Source organism: Lathyrus oleraceus, chromosome 7 (genome assembly GCF_024323335.1).
Source record: "Lathyrus oleraceus cultivar Zhongwan6 chromosome 7, CAAS_Psat_ZW6_1.0, whole genome shotgun sequence".
Taxonomy (NCBI): domain Eukaryota; kingdom Viridiplantae; phylum Streptophyta; class Magnoliopsida; order Fabales; family Fabaceae; genus Lathyrus; species Lathyrus oleraceus.
The window spans coordinates 302,230,447-302,249,828 of NC_066585.1; the positions used below are offsets into that span (position 1 = coordinate 302,230,447).

The following is a 19,382-nucleotide window of genomic DNA, read 5'->3' on the forward strand; positions in this document are numbered from 1 at the left end:
ATATATTATGAGTTGTTATTTTGTTGATTGAATATCATATTTCTTGTTTCCACCATAATTCAAGAACCGTGAATTCGATGGATATGAGACTTGAGGCATTGGAAGGCTAATCCAATGGGTTATTGCATGGTGATGAGAAACTAGGATTCTTAAACCCAGGATGCTTGGTGAATGATAATAATCGTTATAGGCCTTATGTGTGCTATTGCGTATGCTTGATAATTATCATGTTTGTGCTTAATAACCTAAAATGTTGATAAGTGAGGATAATTAGGATGAAACCCAGGTGAATGGATTAGAAACCTAACTTTCTGATCAAAACTTTTGAGCTTAAAAATGCTTGGTTTTGAATAAAGACTAGGAACGAGGCCATAGTTAAAATATTTTCCACTTGTTATGAAAATTCTTACCCAGACATATTATCTAAGATAGTTACGCATCAAGGAGATAGATACATAGACTAAAGTAAATAATATCTCATCCACAAAAGTTGTTTATATATATCTCATCCACAAAAGTTGTTTATATATATATATAAGGAGTTTAGACATACCTTAGTGTAGCTTCTGAATAGCTTTTGGTTCTAATAATGTTCTTACTGATGAGAATCAGTCTTAAACACTCTTTTTGTTGAACCTGGTCATTATTCACCACAGTATTGGAGTTCGGTAGTACTAGAAACCATAGTAGTCTTTTCTACTTTCCTCCATGCCCCACTTTCCTTCCTCTTTCAGAGTCAGGATTTGGAACATATGTTTTCCTCTTGTTGTAGGTTGTAGTCATCAATTTTCCAGAAATTAGGACAGATGCATTACCCTTTACTTTTAGCATATCTACAAACACAATTTCAGATTTTAGTACCCATAATATTATGGGTCCTTTTGTGTTAGTTACTCTAGGCTTTTTCTTATTATGTGTCCTTGCCTTATAGTAATGTATAGACCCATTCCATACTTTCTTTTTAAAGAGATTTTATCTTGGATAAGCTTTGGCATTAGTTTTATGAACTTTTCAGAAACTTAGATCCATAAGTCTCAAGTACAGGTTATCTCATAACCTTTGACTTAAAGGTCTTAGGCTCTGAATTCCTTTGACCTTTTGACCTTTGTATCATAATGTCGTGTTTCTTCAAAACCACTAACTTTGAGGTATCGGGTTATGTCTTCTGTAGAATTTTTGACCTTGAGGTCTCTGGTTCCATTTCAATTATAACATTTGACTTCTTTGTTATTGATTCTGATGAGTTTAGAACTTTGATAATATCAGCAACATACACAACATAGTCATTAAGCCTTTTATCAACATAGCTTGAAGAAGATGGTTCTTAGGGTTTCTTCCAAGTCAAGGTTTTGGAAACAAAAATATTTTTCATGATAGCCCAGACCTTCTCCTTTGCTCTTACTTAATTCATAGATCATGGATGCAAGCTTAGTTTTGTTAAGACCTATTGTCAAGAAATCTTGAAGAGCCATAGTAGTTAGATTTCTTTCCAGTGTCTCAACAGTTTCTTTAGAAGAATTAAATTCTTCTTTAAGAAAATCAAGTTGTTTCTTAACATCCTTCATGTGCCTTGCCTTATCTTGACAGTGGCTCATGAAATCATGAATAAGATCAGAATAAGATAGGTTAGAATATACCTCATCTTCCTTATCATATTTTGAGCCAGAACCTTATCTGAATTCTGAATCAGAAAGTGTGAGAGCCATCAGTGCAAGGTTGACTTCTTCAGTTTCTCTGTCTGAATCTTCTTCATCATAAAGTCCATTTCATGTTGTCATGAGACTTTTCTTTAAATTGCTATTGAAACTTTATATCAAAAGACTTCCTTAAAGGATTTGTCCTTTTTTATATTAGGATAATCATTTCAGAAGTGACCAGTCTTGTTGTAGTTGTAGCATATCTTTTGGTCATCTTCTCAGTTTCTGGAACTGAAACCTTTGAAGTTAGAAATTCTACCAGAGAATCTCTTATTTATCTTGGTTAGTTGTTGAAAACTCTTGAAGAAGAAGGCCATTTCCTCATCATCAGAGTCCCCATTAGAATCTTCTCCATCAGAAGTTTCTTCTAGTTTTGTGACCTTTGAGGATCTGGAATTTTAATCAGTCTTCCTTTCAAACAAGCAGATCAAGGTTAAATATTGATTCTTGTAGCAAGCAAATTTGTCCCACGAGTCTGTCTTAAGGATTAAAGAACCCTTTCATACTCACAAAGCAAATGACTTAAAGCAGAAAAGGTTTATTGATTTCTTCAACAACTACACTTGTCACATGAGTCAGTCTTAAAGATTAAAAAATATTTCATACTCATAAAACAAATGACTTAGAGTAGAAACAAGTTTCTTGATTTCTCCAGTTTATATTTCTTACCTTATGTAGTTTCCATTCTTTGACTAATGAAGGAAACTTCAAAGAAATCTGAATCACTGATTGAATAGTTTTTTCTCACCGAATCTTTTTTCTTTCACTATTAAGTCAAATAATCACAATCGAGCTCTAATACCAATTGAAGGTGAGAAAAATATACACGGGAACAGAGAGTCGAATTGTGTATGCGAAATTTACTTCTTTTTCTTAAACCAGTTCAGAATCTGACGTGTCAAGCTCAAATTCAAATCCAAGTAAGAATATGAATCAGATCAGAGTCTGACTTCAGAGTTTGTTGCACAGTAGAATATAAATGTAGAAGTAAATAAAGAGACACACAATATATCATGGTTCCTCCCAATCTGAGAGTAGTCCAATTCCCTTGCAACACAAGAGATTTTCACTATAATCAATCAGATTACAATTTGCTCAATCAAACTACAAAAGAGACTTATGCTCAAGCCCTCAAGCAAGAGACTTCATTTCTTGAACAACCCATTCAGGACTTCCTGCTCAATCCCATGGAAAGAGAATTCATGCTAAATCAAACCTTGAAAGAGACTTCTTGATCTTCCCTCGAGCATGAGACTTCAATGCTCAATCTATCAGAAATAGACTTATTTGCTCAAGCACTAAGCAAGATACTTCTTTGCTCAAGTACTCAGTAAGAGACTTCTTCTTACATATACTAAACAACGGTTTAGGATGGTAAATACAAATGCACTTGATACTCTTATCAATGGTGCATAGTTACAACATGGATTCTGATGTCTTTAAGATTTCTAAGATTAACAATGATAAGAAATCTTAAGACCCTATTGTACAAGCTAACATATATACAAAAGTGTTCTTGCTTGTATCAGACACTCTTTATGTTGTATGGTTATGTTGACAGGTTATTCAAATACTTCCACAGTATTTGAATCTTTAACATATTTAGAGTTTTCTAACCAAAGTCAACGAACCCATATTTATCAACTTGACCAATCATCTTCAGCACCTTCTTCATATCTTTGAACTTCTTTTTATATGACTAGGAAAATAGTCTTTTGAGGATTTGAATCATAACGGGCAAGCTTGATGAAGAAGTATACCAAGAGAGACGTTGAAAACTAGCATCAGGTTTGAAGCTTTGTCCACTGAATAATAGCAATGCTCTCAGTACCTTTCAAGGTACTAGATATCTACCAGCAGGTATAGCAAACTGAAGATGTCACATCTTTATTTCTTGAGCCTTGCAAAATGAAACCCTAGTCAACTTTATCCAGAATTATGGGGTTTAATAAGACAAGGTTGCTTTCGTACAGTGTACAGATCAGATGCTCTTCAGTCTATCAAAAGTTGAGCTGTCATCAGAAGTTAGGTCGAGACCAGAGTCTGAAGCCTTCAGATGCTGATGAACAACTACAGATTCTGATCAATGAGAATCTGAATCATTTCTTTGTGGAACTGAGTCTTTTGATAGGCTTGAGACCTTGATATAGTTTTACTTCATAACCTGCACACTTGAATAATTATTATCAAACCCTATTATTCTTAAAATACATTGTTATCATCAAAACCTTTTAAGGGCACGAACAAATATTGTCCAACAAATTAATGGAACTCTCGCAACTGTCAAACATGCCGAGTTCTACTAATTTACAGTCAATTGTCTCGGCAGGCGCCTAGCATTCCTATAATAGTGGTTCCACAAGGTTATGAACTCATCACAATTTAAGGGTTCTATCAGGATGTCATTATCATCTAAGTCCCTAATTATCACCATAAAGGAAAAATGGGAAATAAAAATATCAAACATAAACATGTAAAGGGGGGATTTAAACTCATGAAGATGCAAGAGTTGTTGAAGAAGACGGTGGAAACTTTCAAAAGCTTTAACAAAAAAGTATGTGAAAAGGTTAAAGGGTTGGTGTTCAATTTGTTTAATATCAGCGGGAAACTAGGGGTAATCAAGGGTCTCCTAGGTTTCCCATCAGACATGAAAGGCTCTACAGGTTTTTGACATATGCAAAAGAGTATGGCTAATTTAGCGTCCCAAGGTTAAATCATCATTGATAACATTAAATTGCTCGAACATTTTTTCTCTTTCAGCGGAAGTTTGGGTATTTCCCTAAGCTGGCGCATGAATCACATTATTGACACCTGGAAACATATCCTAGATTTTCCCATATATGGGGAATCCATCATATGCGTGAAGGACTCGCGTTATGCATACGGGGTTCATCTCACACTTAAGGGACTCATTCGGATAAGAAGGACAAGAATAAATCACGACTCTTTTTCCAATCATTTGTGCTTGAGTGACTATGTATCAGCACATTTGTAAGGAACCCGTGAGAGGCGACAAGGGAGGTGAATAATGCATTGTCTCGTGTCTTATGGATCGATTGCTCGTTTACTAGATGTATCTCCCCTTTATTGAATATGTTGTCTTCCTCTAAGAGAGGTCACATGAGGTGGGAAAGTGTGGAAATGATGTGTCCTTATTCTATAACGGTATGGAAGAAGTCATTTGACTGTGTTCTCTAAAATAACAGTGGATTAACTGTCCAGTCCCACATCCTCTCAGTGATGGTTTCTATTTCCAAGGGGCCTAAGATCCACATACAACACCACTATAAATACCTCAACATTAAATTTTATAAATACAATTTCATTCTCATAGAAAAAAACCACATATATAGAGTTTTTCACCCCCTACTTGAGCTAGCTCCAAACCTTACGACACACCTTAAGTACATCCTTCGTTCCTTATACTGATCCTTGTTCTTTTATTTGTTGTACTAAAACAATTATTGTGACGTGGCCTTTGAGAACATTATTTATGGTGACACAATATAAGAGGTCTTCTTCATTAGAGCACAGGTGATCAATTCTTCATCTAGGCATAGGTGGTTATTTGCATTAAGTACAAATGATCTTGTTTATCTGGGTACAAATGATCAAAATTGAGTTGTATGTTAGTCTTAGTACACATGGTCAACCTCGTCGAATTAGGTATAAATAATCATGGTCTATTTGCGGTAGATAATCATTTATTCTATCTGGATGAAAATGATCATTTAAAGTTGAAGTCTTGGTGGTCAAACTAGTTGACTCTAGTACAAATGATTATTTCTCTGCATATAGTCGTGGCTCGATTGAAAATTGTTCTGCACACTGGAACAAATATGTTAGAGTTTTTATTGTTCTTAATTATATTGTTATTAATAAAACTCCACAATTAGAGGTTAATCTTCTCTGAACCATATTTATAGAAATAGAGCCACGAATATATATAACTTCAAAAACAACTTTCCAAATAAATACTTATAGGATGGGGTTTGTAACTCCCCCTGAATATAAGCCAAGTTAAAATTAACCAAATAAATAACTTGTAGATTGTGGCAAACTCGATTTGATTAGATTCGTATCATTTTGGCAACCCGACTTTAAATATTATCCAATATTTTAAGTCTGGTTCTGTTAGTTCCTGAATATGATTTTTCTCGGATAAACAAACATATTGCTTAGCTTATATTTATCTCTCTATATCTATATTATGATGTTATACCTTTCTCCCCGTTTAATCATAAAAATAAAATTTTAAAATAAAAGATGAAAATCATACAGTTTTAAAAATAAAAATATAAACTTTAACAAAAATAGAACAATAACAATACATAGAGAAAATTGAAAGGAAATATTTTTTCAGTGATAATTTTTCATTACACCTAAAATCGTTTTCAAAGGGGAAAGAAACAAAATGAGAAATGAAATAATAAAGAAAATATAAAACTGTAAATTCTATGTTATAAACATGCACCATAACTAAGTTTAGTCATACAGAAGTGGCAAAGGAGGTTGAGATAAAACTTTGAAACCCATGTTCCTTTTGTATTCCATGTCATTCATTGTAGGGATTTTGGCAGAGAAGAATGAATCTCAATCGATAGAGTTGGATTCCGCAAGTGATGGTGAAGATGAAGAGGACGAAGATTAAGAAAAAAAAGTTATAAATATTTGACAGAAGGTTAGTCTAAAGCAAATTCATATTTCCATTCTAAAGGGGTGTTAAGGTTAGGTGGTGGTGGTGTTAATCAGATATAATGTTGTGTACTTGAAATACTTTAAAATTATGCATACCAATTATTATAAATTTGAGGAATTACTAATCCTAATCCTATTATAAGTAGTGGAAAAACATCCTATGAAATTTTGAAATTGCTCTTCAGATGTCGGAGATACATCTCCGAGCGCACCCTTCGCTTCAGTCAAAATGTTAAAATTGAATCACACCCAATATATATTTCAAAATTTAATCTGGAGATGCATCTCCAAAATAATTCAATATACACCTCATTCACCCCTCACTGAAACACCCTTTTTTGCCATAGATTGTTCCGGAGACGCATCTCCGTATTCACACCAAACAGAAGTTGAGATACATCTCTATAACCACACTAGACAATAAATTTTAAGTTTGTTTTAGTCATGCTCAGATGAAATTAACGATATATTATACTATACTATGACGAATTATACTATACAAGTGATATGAAGAAAAGAACATATATAAAGTATTAAATTCATAGTACACAGTCGAAAAAAGTCAAAATAAAATACAAGCGATAATAAATCCATAGTAAAAATAGTATGATGGGCTTGGGACCCCTGTTCCTGCGTTACTTCCTGTATTGTCGTGCCTCTTGTATCCCCTCTATCATGGCATCTATAACATCCTTGGCCTTAGAGCCATCCAGAAATAGTCCTCTATCAATACTCGTCTTCCCAATCTTTATGATACATCGACATATAGGCAACACATCAACAACATCATATGCCATAGCCTACTCCTTCTCTAGTATCTCCTGATGAGATAGCTTCAGTGGATCACCTGGAGCATCATGTATCATATAAGGATGTGACATCATGAAGAACCAATAGATATAACCATTTGCGTAGCTTCAGTCGCTAGGAGTTATGGTACTCCATGTCTCCTCCGATACCAGATGATTAAGATGATCATCAAACATAGCATTTATATCTCTACCTGTCATAGCGGAAGGAATAGACACATAAGTGTCTTTGGAAATATATTGCATGTATCCTAACTACCGCATGACGCGCCTCGGAAGATGAGGATACGTCAGACGTGAATTGCAAATCAACCATCCAGAGTATAAGGCAATGTTCTCCAAGGGACGCGTCTCACAGTGAGCAACGTAAGAATGGGAGTATATGTCCTCTACTACCAAGCGGTCAAGATACATTCGGTATGGCTCTATCGCCTGATTTCATCTGAGCGAGACGAATGCATAAGCATGTGGCATATCCTCAGTGCATGTCGGAAGACATGACCAGTCGAATATGCATGGGAATTATTGGGGGATTCAAGCCTGAAAAGTGTTGGAACAGATTAATCGTTAGTAATGGCATTGCAAAAGTTTTATGAAAACGACACGCAAACACTAAAAGACAAAGAAATACTAATGTCAATAGTGTGATGATGTTTGTCACCTATTTTCTCTTCCACATACAACCTTCTGATAACTTTGAGTACAAGTAGACCAAACAAGCGGGCCCCTAGTTGTAATCATGGATCCGCTCAAAGTCATTGAAGTATCGCAGGAGATGACATCCAAATAACTGACACTCTTGTCAACAAAAATGGCAGTGCCAACAAAATATAACATGTATGCTCTCATAATGTATGTTTTATGTTGTGCAGCCTGCTTGTCATCACCAATAACATGTACTACTTTAAGTAGCTCATCTGTAGACACCTTCTCCAAGAATAGAAACATAGCATGAGCCCCTCGATTGACACATGTCTCCTACGGGAAGAAGAAGGTGGAGATACATGAGTCCCCGAAGTTGATGTGTCTGCATCAACTGGGCTAGAGGTAACAAGAGCCTGCGATGGCTGACTCTTTTCCCTCTGAACCAATGCATGTTGTGCAATCCTATCGTATCTCACTCGGTCTTGTCTATCATCTATAATTTTTATAAGTAAACCACACAAGTGTTACACTTATACATATGAAACACAATGAATTCAAGTAAAAACTGTCAAAAAATGCACTGAAAAACTCTAGAGATGCATCTTTGGTTTCTAGGAAAAAAAATGTTGGAAAATTATGTAGATACACCTACGAAATTTTCTACAACTCACGTCAATGTCAATGGCAGAAATGCAGTCCCTCAAAACAGCAAAAATAGTGCAATAAAACTACGTTTTTCAGTTATATACATGTATAAACTATCTATTTCATCACCTAATCATCAATTTCTATAAATTTATATAGAAACTCAAAAAAAGTTTTAAAAAAAGAAAAAACTTACAAACTTTGAAGTTGGTTGAATGATTTTGATATAATGTGAGCTTTTTGATAGACTTGATGTTGATGAAAGAAGCTTTGAAATTGGTTGAATGATTTTGAGAGAACATGAGTTAAGAGAGTTTGAGAACCTTGAGAGTGTTCTTTTAGAAGTGAAGAAGGAGAAAGGATTTTGCCACGTTTTTGAGCAAACATTGTCCAGAGATACATTATATATATATATATATATATATATATATATATATATATATATATATATATATATATATATATATATATATAACTTATACGAAGATGCATTTCCGTAATTTCTTTTACATGATTTCAAGGTCTTATTCGAAAATATATTAAGTTGAAGCGCATTCGGAGATACAGTTTAGAATCTAAATTTATTATTGTATTTTCATAAGAATGTGACATTAATCCATTGAGTGCCTTAAGAATTTTCCTAAATTTATAAATAAATTTTACATTTACAACATGAAGTTTGTGTCCATCTCGATACGATGTGGCGTTAACCGGCCTCGCATCTGATATAAAGTATTTCCAGCTTGCTAGTGCAACCTCCAATCTGATTTACAAATGGAAATTAATTGCCATGCTCCGGAAGATGATTGGTGGAACTGATATTTTATTTGAAATCATGGATCTATATTCTCTTTTGCAAAGGCAATGGATCTTTATACGGTTTTATTAGATTGGCCCTGGTGATTTTTATTGTATATTACTTTTGATTTTGATTTTGATTAATCAATGATTAGCAGCAGGGAATGGATTATTAGGAAGGATGGCAATATATTTGGGTCATTATACGCGTGTGTTTCGTATATTAATCATTTAATCTTTGAGATTGTAGACTTAATTTCTAGTGTACAACTTGTTTAATATTGTTGAGGGAATACGTCTCTTTATATTAGGTATCAATTTATAGCAATGAAATGCAGCTTTTGTCATTATTTGTAGTAGTGTATTTGATTGAGAGGATTAGGCTCGATCTAGAGTCAACATATTATTTTTAGAGGATTAAGTAAAATATTTCAATAGCAACTTGGAGAAGAATAACGCTATTTTGCAAGAGAAAATTAAATAATCACACTAATATATTCCATCTCAAAAAGAAGGAGGACAATAATAATTGATTAATGGATTGAAGGTGTTCTGTTCTCACTTTAAATTGGAAAACTGGCAAATGTCTTCACTTTTTCCTGTTTTTTTTCTGTTTTCAAACATATGTTCCAGAAACAAAACAGTGTAATAAAGCTTTTCAAAACTATACTGTGGGAGAGAAATGATAAGTAGGAAGAAAATCATGACAATGAATACCATCTCATATAAAAATATTGCAATAATAGAATATAACCTACCAATTTCTTTGAACATTTCATTTACATATAAACAATATATAGTATTCTCGCGTGAAAACCAATAAATGGGGGACAATATCACATATCAACTCATTCAGAAAGACTTGTGTAATATTGAGCAGAATTATGTGATGTATATCTAAAAATATCCTAGACCATATTCGGAGATGCAAATTAATTTTAAGAAAATAGATCGTTTAACTAATCATAGGTGAGATGGAATATAACTTTTGATTTTCTGACTTAATACAGTTCGAACCACATTATATTTTACATTGCTTGGCAACTGAAGTATCAACATGAGAAAAAAGGCCATCCTTTAGGCACCTTTTGGCTAAATGAATGGCCCAGCTTCAATCTAAAGATTATGAAGTTACACTTCCCAAAAAAATACTATAATTAGATCAATAAAAAATTGAACATCTGGTATCATGGAGTTAATAAGAAATCTGGAAGCATTGTCATGAAATCCATGACTGCGTTTGAACTATTCCCTATATACAACGTTCTACAAAAAGAACAACTTTAATTACCTAAGAATTGAATCAAAATTCTGATCCTAACCACTGAAATTTCTCCATTCCAAAAAAAACCCAGGTTACATCATGATCTTGATGCCCCCCAGGTTCGGCGAATAAATGCAAATTCTCCTTCAGATACAAGTTGTTTCATAGGTAGAGTTAACAAGTTACATTCCTTCACATAAGCATATTCAACTCTGATAGGTCATCCATTGGAATTTCGAGGCCCATAATACAATCATGTTCCTGCAAACCATCGTCATCAAAGTTCAACCAAGAGCCAAGATCTTGCGGTCCACCAAGCTCACCAGCTACACCAAATTCATCTATTGAACCTAAATCATGTAGCGGAAAAGTGCCCAAGCCATAGGACTCCTTTACTTGGGAAGTGTTCTGGTTACCAGATAATGCTGCAACATCTTTGCTACCATTGTTGCTTGCATTAGCCACCGCAGATAGACTAGAATCATAAATCGGTAAATGTGTAGATTCCTTAGCTTCCATGAGCTTATGTCCACCAGAAGTACTCTTTTGCTTGGGCTTAACTTTTGGTTTGTTCTCATTTTGGCTACTGTCAAATGACACATAACCAGCTCGGGAATTGGAATTTTTTCTGGTCTGATCCCGGATCTGATTTCTATCCCTCTCACTTCTCTTTCCCTTCACTCCACCATGAACAGCACCACCAAGATTTGATGTTCTTGAAGAGCCGTTGACCAGCATTGCCCTCTTCTTCTCCTTGATCGTCACAGACCCATTCATGGATGACACTTGTTCTGTTGAGTGGATTGAACCATGAAAAGACACAACAAAAATTAAAAAGCAAAAGAATATAAATAAATAAGCAACTAACATGCATAAATATCTTACGCATTTGCAAAGATAAATACCTAATTTTCTGGCTTCAATTTGATACAAAGCTGTGTTACTTGTATTACTCGCTATGCCAGAGACAATGCAATCTGCAGGTTCTGCACCATTCTCACATGAACGAGGGGAAAACAAAATATTTTGCAGAGTAGGTTCACTAAAGCAGCTAACGCCAGCTTCTTCATATCTTCTACACCTTCCAAGAGTGCGTTTCAGAAAAGCTAGAGCAACTTGTTTTGGAACCTTCTGAACAGCACTTTTTGAATTTCTGCTTCCACGGCATGCCTGCCAAAATTTGTAGAAAATACAGGATTACAACTTATGAACTGCCAACTTTATTCTTCAAAAGCAACAACCAAAGCCTATTCCCAGTAGGTGAGGTATGTATGCCTTAATATGAGAGAAAGAACTTTGGTACAGCGATTAGAGTTGTGTGATTAAAAGGTAATGAATTCATATTCTGAAATCAACCTCTTGCAAATGCAAGCAGGGTAAAGTGGTCTAGAACAGACCTACAATGGATCTGATCCTTCCTTAGACCTTGCTATGGCAAGAGGAGTTTTTTAGTACCGGTTGCCCTTTCTAAAAAAAAGTGGGTAAACGAAAGCTTATTACCAATCTCTTTCTGTAAGCCATCTCAGTAAGTTGGTCAAATGCAGCTTGCTCAATGCTCCTGCACAGTAAGCACATTAATCTTAATAAGAATCAATAATATCTTCAGCAAATGAAGAGATTAGGTGTTAGGAACTTGGAAATTCAATTGAATAGAAAGAACACTTTCATTAAGAAAATAGGAAAGAATAGGATAGAAAATTCTCCTCCGAGTGTTTCCCCTTTTACAGCAGAGTCATTGCTCTATTCACAAAATATTAACAAATCTGAATGATTCTCTCTATCATTTATTTTCCTCTTAATACATTAATACATATAACTAATTGATTAAATAACTCCTCAGCATCCCATATCCTAACAAACTAACTCCCCCTTATCATATAATGTTACCAACACCTCCTATACTTTATCCTTACAAATTCATTATCCTATATTGGAACATTAGGACATAACTATAACATAAAATAAATAAAAGATCACTAAGAGGGATCAGCTACAAAACATGGAAAGAGTGATTAGGACATACCGTTTTTCCATGTCCCTCCCTTTTAGAATAGCTTTATCAATTGGGTCCAAGTTGCTCTTCTTCCTTCCATTCTATTAGCCAATCAAAATAAGGGGTGTAATGATATAAGAATGGACCAAATTGGACGCAAACTAGATAAATATGGTTAATTTATCAAGAACAATTTTTGCAGTGCGAACCTGTTCATATAGAGCTTTCTCAAGTTTCACAATGTCTTGAATTATGGCTTCATCTTCCTCAGCTAAATCAGGCTGCACCAAGCAAAGCAAGTATAAGAAGTATAGTTATAAATCCAGTAAGCTTCAAGTGACTATGACATTTGTAATTCCATATACAAAAATAAAACTTTACCAATACTTCTGGATATATTCCAATGCTCTGCAGCTCAAGCAGCAGCCTGTCATCCAGAGACATCAGCTGATACTCACAATCAGAAGAAGGAAAGCTAGGATTACTTAATTCAGGCTGAAGCTGATCCAGATCATTTGAACATATTTCACTGGTGTGAGTAATATCAGAAAGGGAAAATTCTTCATCTCCCTGCCAAACTCCCGTGCTTTGTAATGAATTAGGTGTGTTCGGGTACCTAAATGTGTTGGATGTGCTACTCTTATTACAAGATAGTCTGTCCAATATGCAATTCTTCTGAATTTGGAAATCCACCTGTGATTCAACTTCAGATTCCGTTCTATCCCTGTCTTTGAGTTCAAAATCAACTTGATTACAAGAACCACAGTGAGAATCATCACTAGCACACTGTCTAGATGTATTCTTTGCTTCACATTGGTGGTATGATTCTTCATTTTCGTCTTCTCCAATTAGAGCACAAAGAAGTCTTTGGAATAATGGGGTAACCTTGTCCAGTCTTTCCATGTCATTTCTCCCACCTACAGCCTCAAACTTGGTTGGTTCTTCATCATAGTGGCTTTTCCTTTTATCCTCTGAACCTTGAGTAGTTTTCTTATTAATAACAACACCCTGAGAAAATAATAATTTGCTAGTTACTGATATTTCTCATATTTAATCTGTACCGTTTCTGGTTTATATTTCAGACAAAGGAATTTGATGGCAAACGCAAAGATCTAAATATTAAAACAGGGAGATCTTATCAGAAGTTTTTCATTATTGATAAGGAAGATGAAAGACATAATGCTAAAAACTTACCAGCATATCATGATCAATGGCAAACATATGGGACAAACTTTTTTCTAAATCGTCAGTAATATTGAGCTGATACAGCAGGCAAAAACCAGTACATCAGAAACTATTCAACATATTGTGAATCAAACAATAATTCACATTTCCACAAAAGCATGTTGTGTCCAAGACCCAGTTACCTGTTGCTTCACAAAAGATGCATCATCCAAGCTGATGGAAGCAAAAATATACTCCATTTTACGCCAAAATGGGCCCGAAGCAAGACCTATATGAAAAAAGGCAACAAACTAGTTAGACATAAAACTGAACAGAAAAAAGAGAAGCATGATGGAGATTTATAAGAAATCTTGAAAGGAGGTAGAATGGTTCAAGGTACACACTGCTGCCATCAAGAGCAGCGTTAGCAGCTTTATACAACTCTTCGCGATCATCATCAGATTCACCTAGACAGACATAATTGAATATGCGGCTTGTGAAAACATGACTAAAAGAAAATATAGAATATAATATCAACAGACTACATATTAATATGAAAACAAATATATCAGAAATGAAGAAAAATCAATTTACTGAAAGAATATGAGTTACATCATATATGTATTACATAGAATTATAAAAATATTTGATATGCTAGCCACTAAATGCCTGAATGACTCAGTGTTATGACTTGTTAACTTACGAAAATATTCCAGTTTGAAAATACTTAACACACTAATACCACTGCCATTTATAAGCAATGTGGAGGAATATAGCAGCCTATGCCATAAAAGTAAAATTCCTAAAGGAAGGGGGCATAGTTTTGAAAACTTTTCACTACCTCCAAAATCAGAAGAACCAATATTCAATTGCTTCCCTACACGAGTCAAAACTTTGCGTTCTTTCTGCTTTTTTGAAGGAGGGCGCCCATATTTGCTGTATTAACAACCAGGTATGAATATGATGACAGGTATGAAAACAGAAGGAGAAAGGAGAAATTGTATCCACAAACAAAATCAACATACATTTTATTCTTATCATTAGGCTTCGTGTCCTGTACTGGCTTCATTATAGGTACATTCTCAGGCTTCTCCCTCCCCAATGGAAGGCCTGGTCTTATTGACGATATATTCCTTCCAGTTCTCCCTAGTCTCTGCACACCATCTCCTGATTCATCTATTGGTATTTTATTCTTCCTTGTTTGAAACATAGAAGCTCCATCCCTATCTGCAGCCATAGCAAAGTCACTTCCATTCAATCCTTTCTCTTTTATTTTGTTTTCCCCAACACCAGATTCTTCACTTTCCGATAAACCAAAGGGAGACGAAATATCATCAGGTGGTCTTTTATATTTTGGTGTACTGTAGCCTACACTGCTAGCCAGTTGGAACCCATTGTTGCCAACAGAAGAAGCTTTAACATTGGAATCAGAAATTAGACAGCCTTCGGATGAGACCTGAACTTCAAGGTTGCGTGAGGCAGGAGAAACTACTTTCACTCTTCGTGAACGTGAATTTTTAGGTGGTCTCTGTCCACCCCACTGGGTCATTGGATGTATAGATGAACCTGTAGATATTGAAAGCTTTTAACTATCCATACTAATCGCCAAGATTAAGAATTTGAAAGTTGTTACCAACCTGGAAAACTTCCAGCTGGAGACTGAATGTTAGACAACTCTAGCGCACTAACTGAACCCGTTCTTGGTGCCCGAGATACCTTGTTTTTAACTGCTGTGTTAGGGCTGCTTGCTGGGTCCTCTTGAGTATTTGCTCTAATTATAGAAAGACTGACAATTAATAAACTTAATAACTATCAACATATATCAATGTAAATATGACAAGACTAAAAGCTTATTGGGTCAATCTCACTATGGAACCTCACAAAATTGACTGATTAAAAACTAGGTTGCAGTAATAAATGAAAACCATGGCATGACAAGATATGTTAAAACCTGTTGTTTCCTTTTGCTACAACTTTTTGGTCAGCTATGCGGTCCTTGTGAAGAGAAACCCCTTGCTCGCCTGTAAGTATCACACGTACACATGTATTATTAGGCTCTGAAGAACCCTCAGACTTGTTGATTCCACTAGATTCAGGAAGTGACTTCAATCTGCGCCGCAAAAATAATATTGGTTAAAAAGATTTAGTTTTCTTTTTCTGTTCTTCAATAATAAATAAAAAGCATGTCAGACCATTGGACAATGATGTGACTACCTAATATTTGACATGCTGCCCGAGTGAAGTAAACAAACACAACATTCAAACAGATGAATAAACAACAGGCGGAACAGATTAGAATGAGAAAAAGAAACAGGCAATATAATGCATTGCAGAGGAACTTTTGTGAGTTTGTCTAATCCTGATTACAACAGACTAGTTAATTGCATAACATAAGCAAACAATATACATGTTTCAAGCCTAAAACAACAAAATTTTCCAGCTGGGCCTACTCTGTAGGAGTAAAGCAAATTCAGCATCATTAATCTTGATTTATTACTTGTAATATACATGGAGGGACATACAATCATTCATATGACATTATCTATCTATGACTATCAAGCTCTCTAATGGAAGCCTTCCTGCAATCCATTTATATGATTATTTCACTCCAGAACACAAATAGAAAGAAACACACTTAACCTTCCAGGTATTCATGGCTTAAAGTGATTTTTATGCCATAAGTAATTTTTCAGCAAATTCAAAATTTTCAAATCACCAAAGCTACACATTCAGGGGATCATTCAAATCATCTAAATTACATGTCGTGTGAAGTTGACTTTGAACAATCACCAAATAGGAAAAAATGCATAGAAAGATTGTAAATCAGGTCTTTATCAAGACCCCAAAATAAAACCTCTGATTTTTGCCAAACAAAAAAAAAAGTCCAGCCTCAACTTTATTCAATTGAATAGCCGGTTAATACAATGCAAGCAGCAATTTTTTTCTGGCTTCTAAACAAGAAAACAATAGTAATGCTTTCAAAAAGACTCGAGCAAAAGAATACTAAATACACCCGATAAGTACATTGATAATATTAAAACCCTAACACCACTTGTATCAACAATGTGACAGTGCATCATATGGGTGCCGTTGGAATCTTCACAAGGGGTCATCCTTTCTAAGGCTAAAACATGGAGATGGTGAAATTATTTTCACACTAAAATCCCTCCAGTCCAGCATACAGTTCATCTACAATTAACAATACACTTAAGAAAACATCTTGGAATCTAATAAAAAGATCCATAAAACTACCTGAAACTCTGAGCATCATTAAATCGCATCTTCAAATCAGTATTTCCCTTTGGAAGAGTGGCGCGTTTTACATCCCTTTCACCGGTTATAACTCGGTTACCTAATGTTCCGACAGACCTCTTCCTCTTTATTTTTTGATCTAATCCCTCGCCTCCAGCAAGTAATCTGCGAGTTTTCTCTTCATTTCGAATAGAGCCCCCACCAAGTGTCTGAATCAGATTTCCATCCTTCTCAGTGAGCATCTGCTGCTTTCCAATAGAAGCAGGCCGAAGGTCCTCCTGAGAGAGCACATGAACGAAGTCAAGAAGAAAGAATGAAAATAGACATGAAGAGGTTATTATGAATAAAAAATAAGTGTAAAACTTTATTTTTGAAGACTGTAGAGGAAAACATAGTATAAAAATTATGTCCGGTTTTAAATCTGACATTAGTATTTGAAATGCCTTACATGGTAACAGATGATAAATTGCTTAAATTATTTCATACTGAACTGTTTAAACTAGGCTTAAAACAACTTGAATCTTTAGATAAGAAAAAAAGTGGTCTCGGACGTGTTGAACCATTATGCATATAATGTGATCCTGTTAGGCTCTTAAAAAAATTGAAACTCCATATTGTTAAAAGGGCTTTAACAATATTCTGGACAAAACTCTATAATAAAGCAACTTAATATACAGCATCTTGGGTAATGCAGACTAAAAATAAAACCGTAGTAACAAATAGCGTAAGAGATACCCGTGTGTCTGCCACTAACATACGAGTGCGCTTGTTCAGCATTGAATTTGAGGTCTTGACTTCTCTCTGAGTCATATTATCATCCGAGATTTTGTGAATCTGGCTACCCATCTTTGTTAAGTTTACTCCACCTCCCCTTTCACTTGATAAATCACTCCTTTCCCGCTTCTTTGAGTTTAAGGCCTCCCTATACCTATCCAATTTAGATATAGATTCCCGAAACATTTTTGATCTATCCCTGATCAACATATAACACACTTCTATTAGGACATTAAAATGAATATACTGTATCATAAAATAACAGGTTAATTATATAAATCTGGATCAAATCATTATACACTAGACAGACACATAATCACAAGTATTTGACTAACCTCAAGGGTGTGTGTAATTTAAAAAATGCCCAGAACCACGAAAAAAAACTACAATAGAACTGACCCTTAAGGAAAAGACAGGCAGCGGTATAACAAACAAATAAAAACCATGCTATCTTACTATGAAAACATTTGAACACTTTTAAAAATAGTACTTTATTTCAACAAAACTGACACTTAAGCTTGCATCTATCGTAATCAATATTGTAAACACTTGATCATCATACAAAAGTACTATACCAACTGTCAGATTTAGATCATACATTTCACAATTAATCTAACCATCCTAAACTTTCTTGCCATTCAGCATTTCAAACAGAACTCATCAGATCTAAAGAATATGTTAGAGGAACCTAGGATAGGAAAAAAATAATATACCTAGCCTTTCTTGAGGCATCTTGAACACTTTCTTTTAAGTTCTTTAACTCCCCCGAGGCTCCTGAGCCCATTAATTTAGAATGTGGAACTCCAAAATCTTCCGAACTGTTTCCAGTAGAAACACCCAGAACCCTCTTTAGCTCTCCCGTATATTTTTTATTTTCAACAGTGATGGAATCCAGCGGCAAACACTGGGGCAAGGGTCGCATCTCCGATGAAGTTATCCCACTTGTGCTGCTGCTGTTTAGGTTACTCATTAAGTCAAGAGAAGGACTCTGTCCTGAGTCTACCAAATTCCTGCCATGAAAGCATATATCGAATTTACCAAATACACTAATGAAGCATGTGAAACTCCAAACAAATTAATACAGAATAGACTCATAGAAGGTAAAGTATTAAACCTAAAGAGAAAAATTCCCTAGTTTCCAGAATCAACATTGAACAAGACAGTTACAATAATAGATTTAGAATCTTATTACATTATTCAACTAAGCTTGTTATTAGGAATGGTAACACGTAACGCAATGCAATGCAACGAAACGACATGGATAATAAGCGAAGAAGCTGAATTGGGGACGGAGAAGAAGTGAATGAAAACCCTAGGTAAGAGTGAGGGGATTGTATTGAGTTGAATTGAAATTGAAACTGAAATTGAAATTGAAATGAGAGGATTAATGGTTGAGAAAATTGAGGAGAATGAAGTGAAGAAGAGTATTTACCTGGAAGTGAAGAAAGTCAAGGGTAGATCAAAATTGGAGCTTGGAAGAACCAAAATGGAATAGATATAGCAGAGTCGGAGAACGAAAATAACGCGGGACGGTAGGATTAGGATAGATGAATCTTTTTCTTTTTACCTGATGGATAGGAATTTTTTATTATTTTTTTGTTAAGCTTGTTGAAAAGTTTAAAAAATACATTTAAAATGAGTAT

General features: G+C 34.9%; 1 protein-coding gene across 2 annotated transcripts; it reads right to left on the bottom strand.

Annotated features, from left to right (window-relative positions):
- Positions 1-10,429: 10,429 nt before the first annotated feature.
- LOC127100796 (uncharacterized) lies at positions 10,430-19,321 on the bottom strand. Of its 2 annotated transcripts, none has more exons than XM_051038071.1 (17): positions 19,172-19,321; positions 18,453-18,749; positions 17,701-17,938; positions 16,966-17,243; positions 15,665-15,823; positions 15,351-15,484; positions 14,739-15,279; positions 14,555-14,649; positions 14,118-14,180; positions 13,917-14,002; positions 13,744-13,809; positions 12,931-13,557; positions 12,759-12,830; positions 12,580-12,650; positions 12,057-12,114; positions 11,462-11,726; positions 10,430-11,347 (listed from the first exon to the last, which is right to left on the bottom strand). In XM_051038071.1, the coding sequence occupies exons 2-17, from the start codon at positions 18,707-18,709 to the stop codon at positions 10,749-10,751; spliced, it is 3,609 nt and encodes a 1,202-aa protein (XP_050894028.1). In that variant the 5' UTR covers positions 18,710-18,749; positions 19,172-19,321; the 3' UTR covers positions 10,430-10,748. The 2 variants fall into 2 exon arrangements, with proteins under 2 accessions (XP_050894028.1, XP_050894027.1); XM_051038070.1 differs by having other exon boundaries at positions 15,351-15,499.
- Positions 19,322-19,382: the final 61 nt, after the last annotated feature.

Coding starts and splice junctions, on each gene's coding strand:
- LOC127100796 (XM_051038070.1), bottom strand. CDS start 18,709: ATGAGTAACCTAAACAGCAGCAGCACAAGTGGGATAACTTCATCGGAG. Junction 15,500..15,664: donor GTAGCAAAAGGAAACAACAG/GTTTTAACATAT, acceptor ATTAATTGTCAG/TCTTTCTATAATTAGAGCAA. Junction 12,651..12,758: donor AGAAAGCTCTATATGAACAG/GTTCGCACTGCA, acceptor ATTGGCTAATAG/AATGGAAGGAAGAAGAGCAA.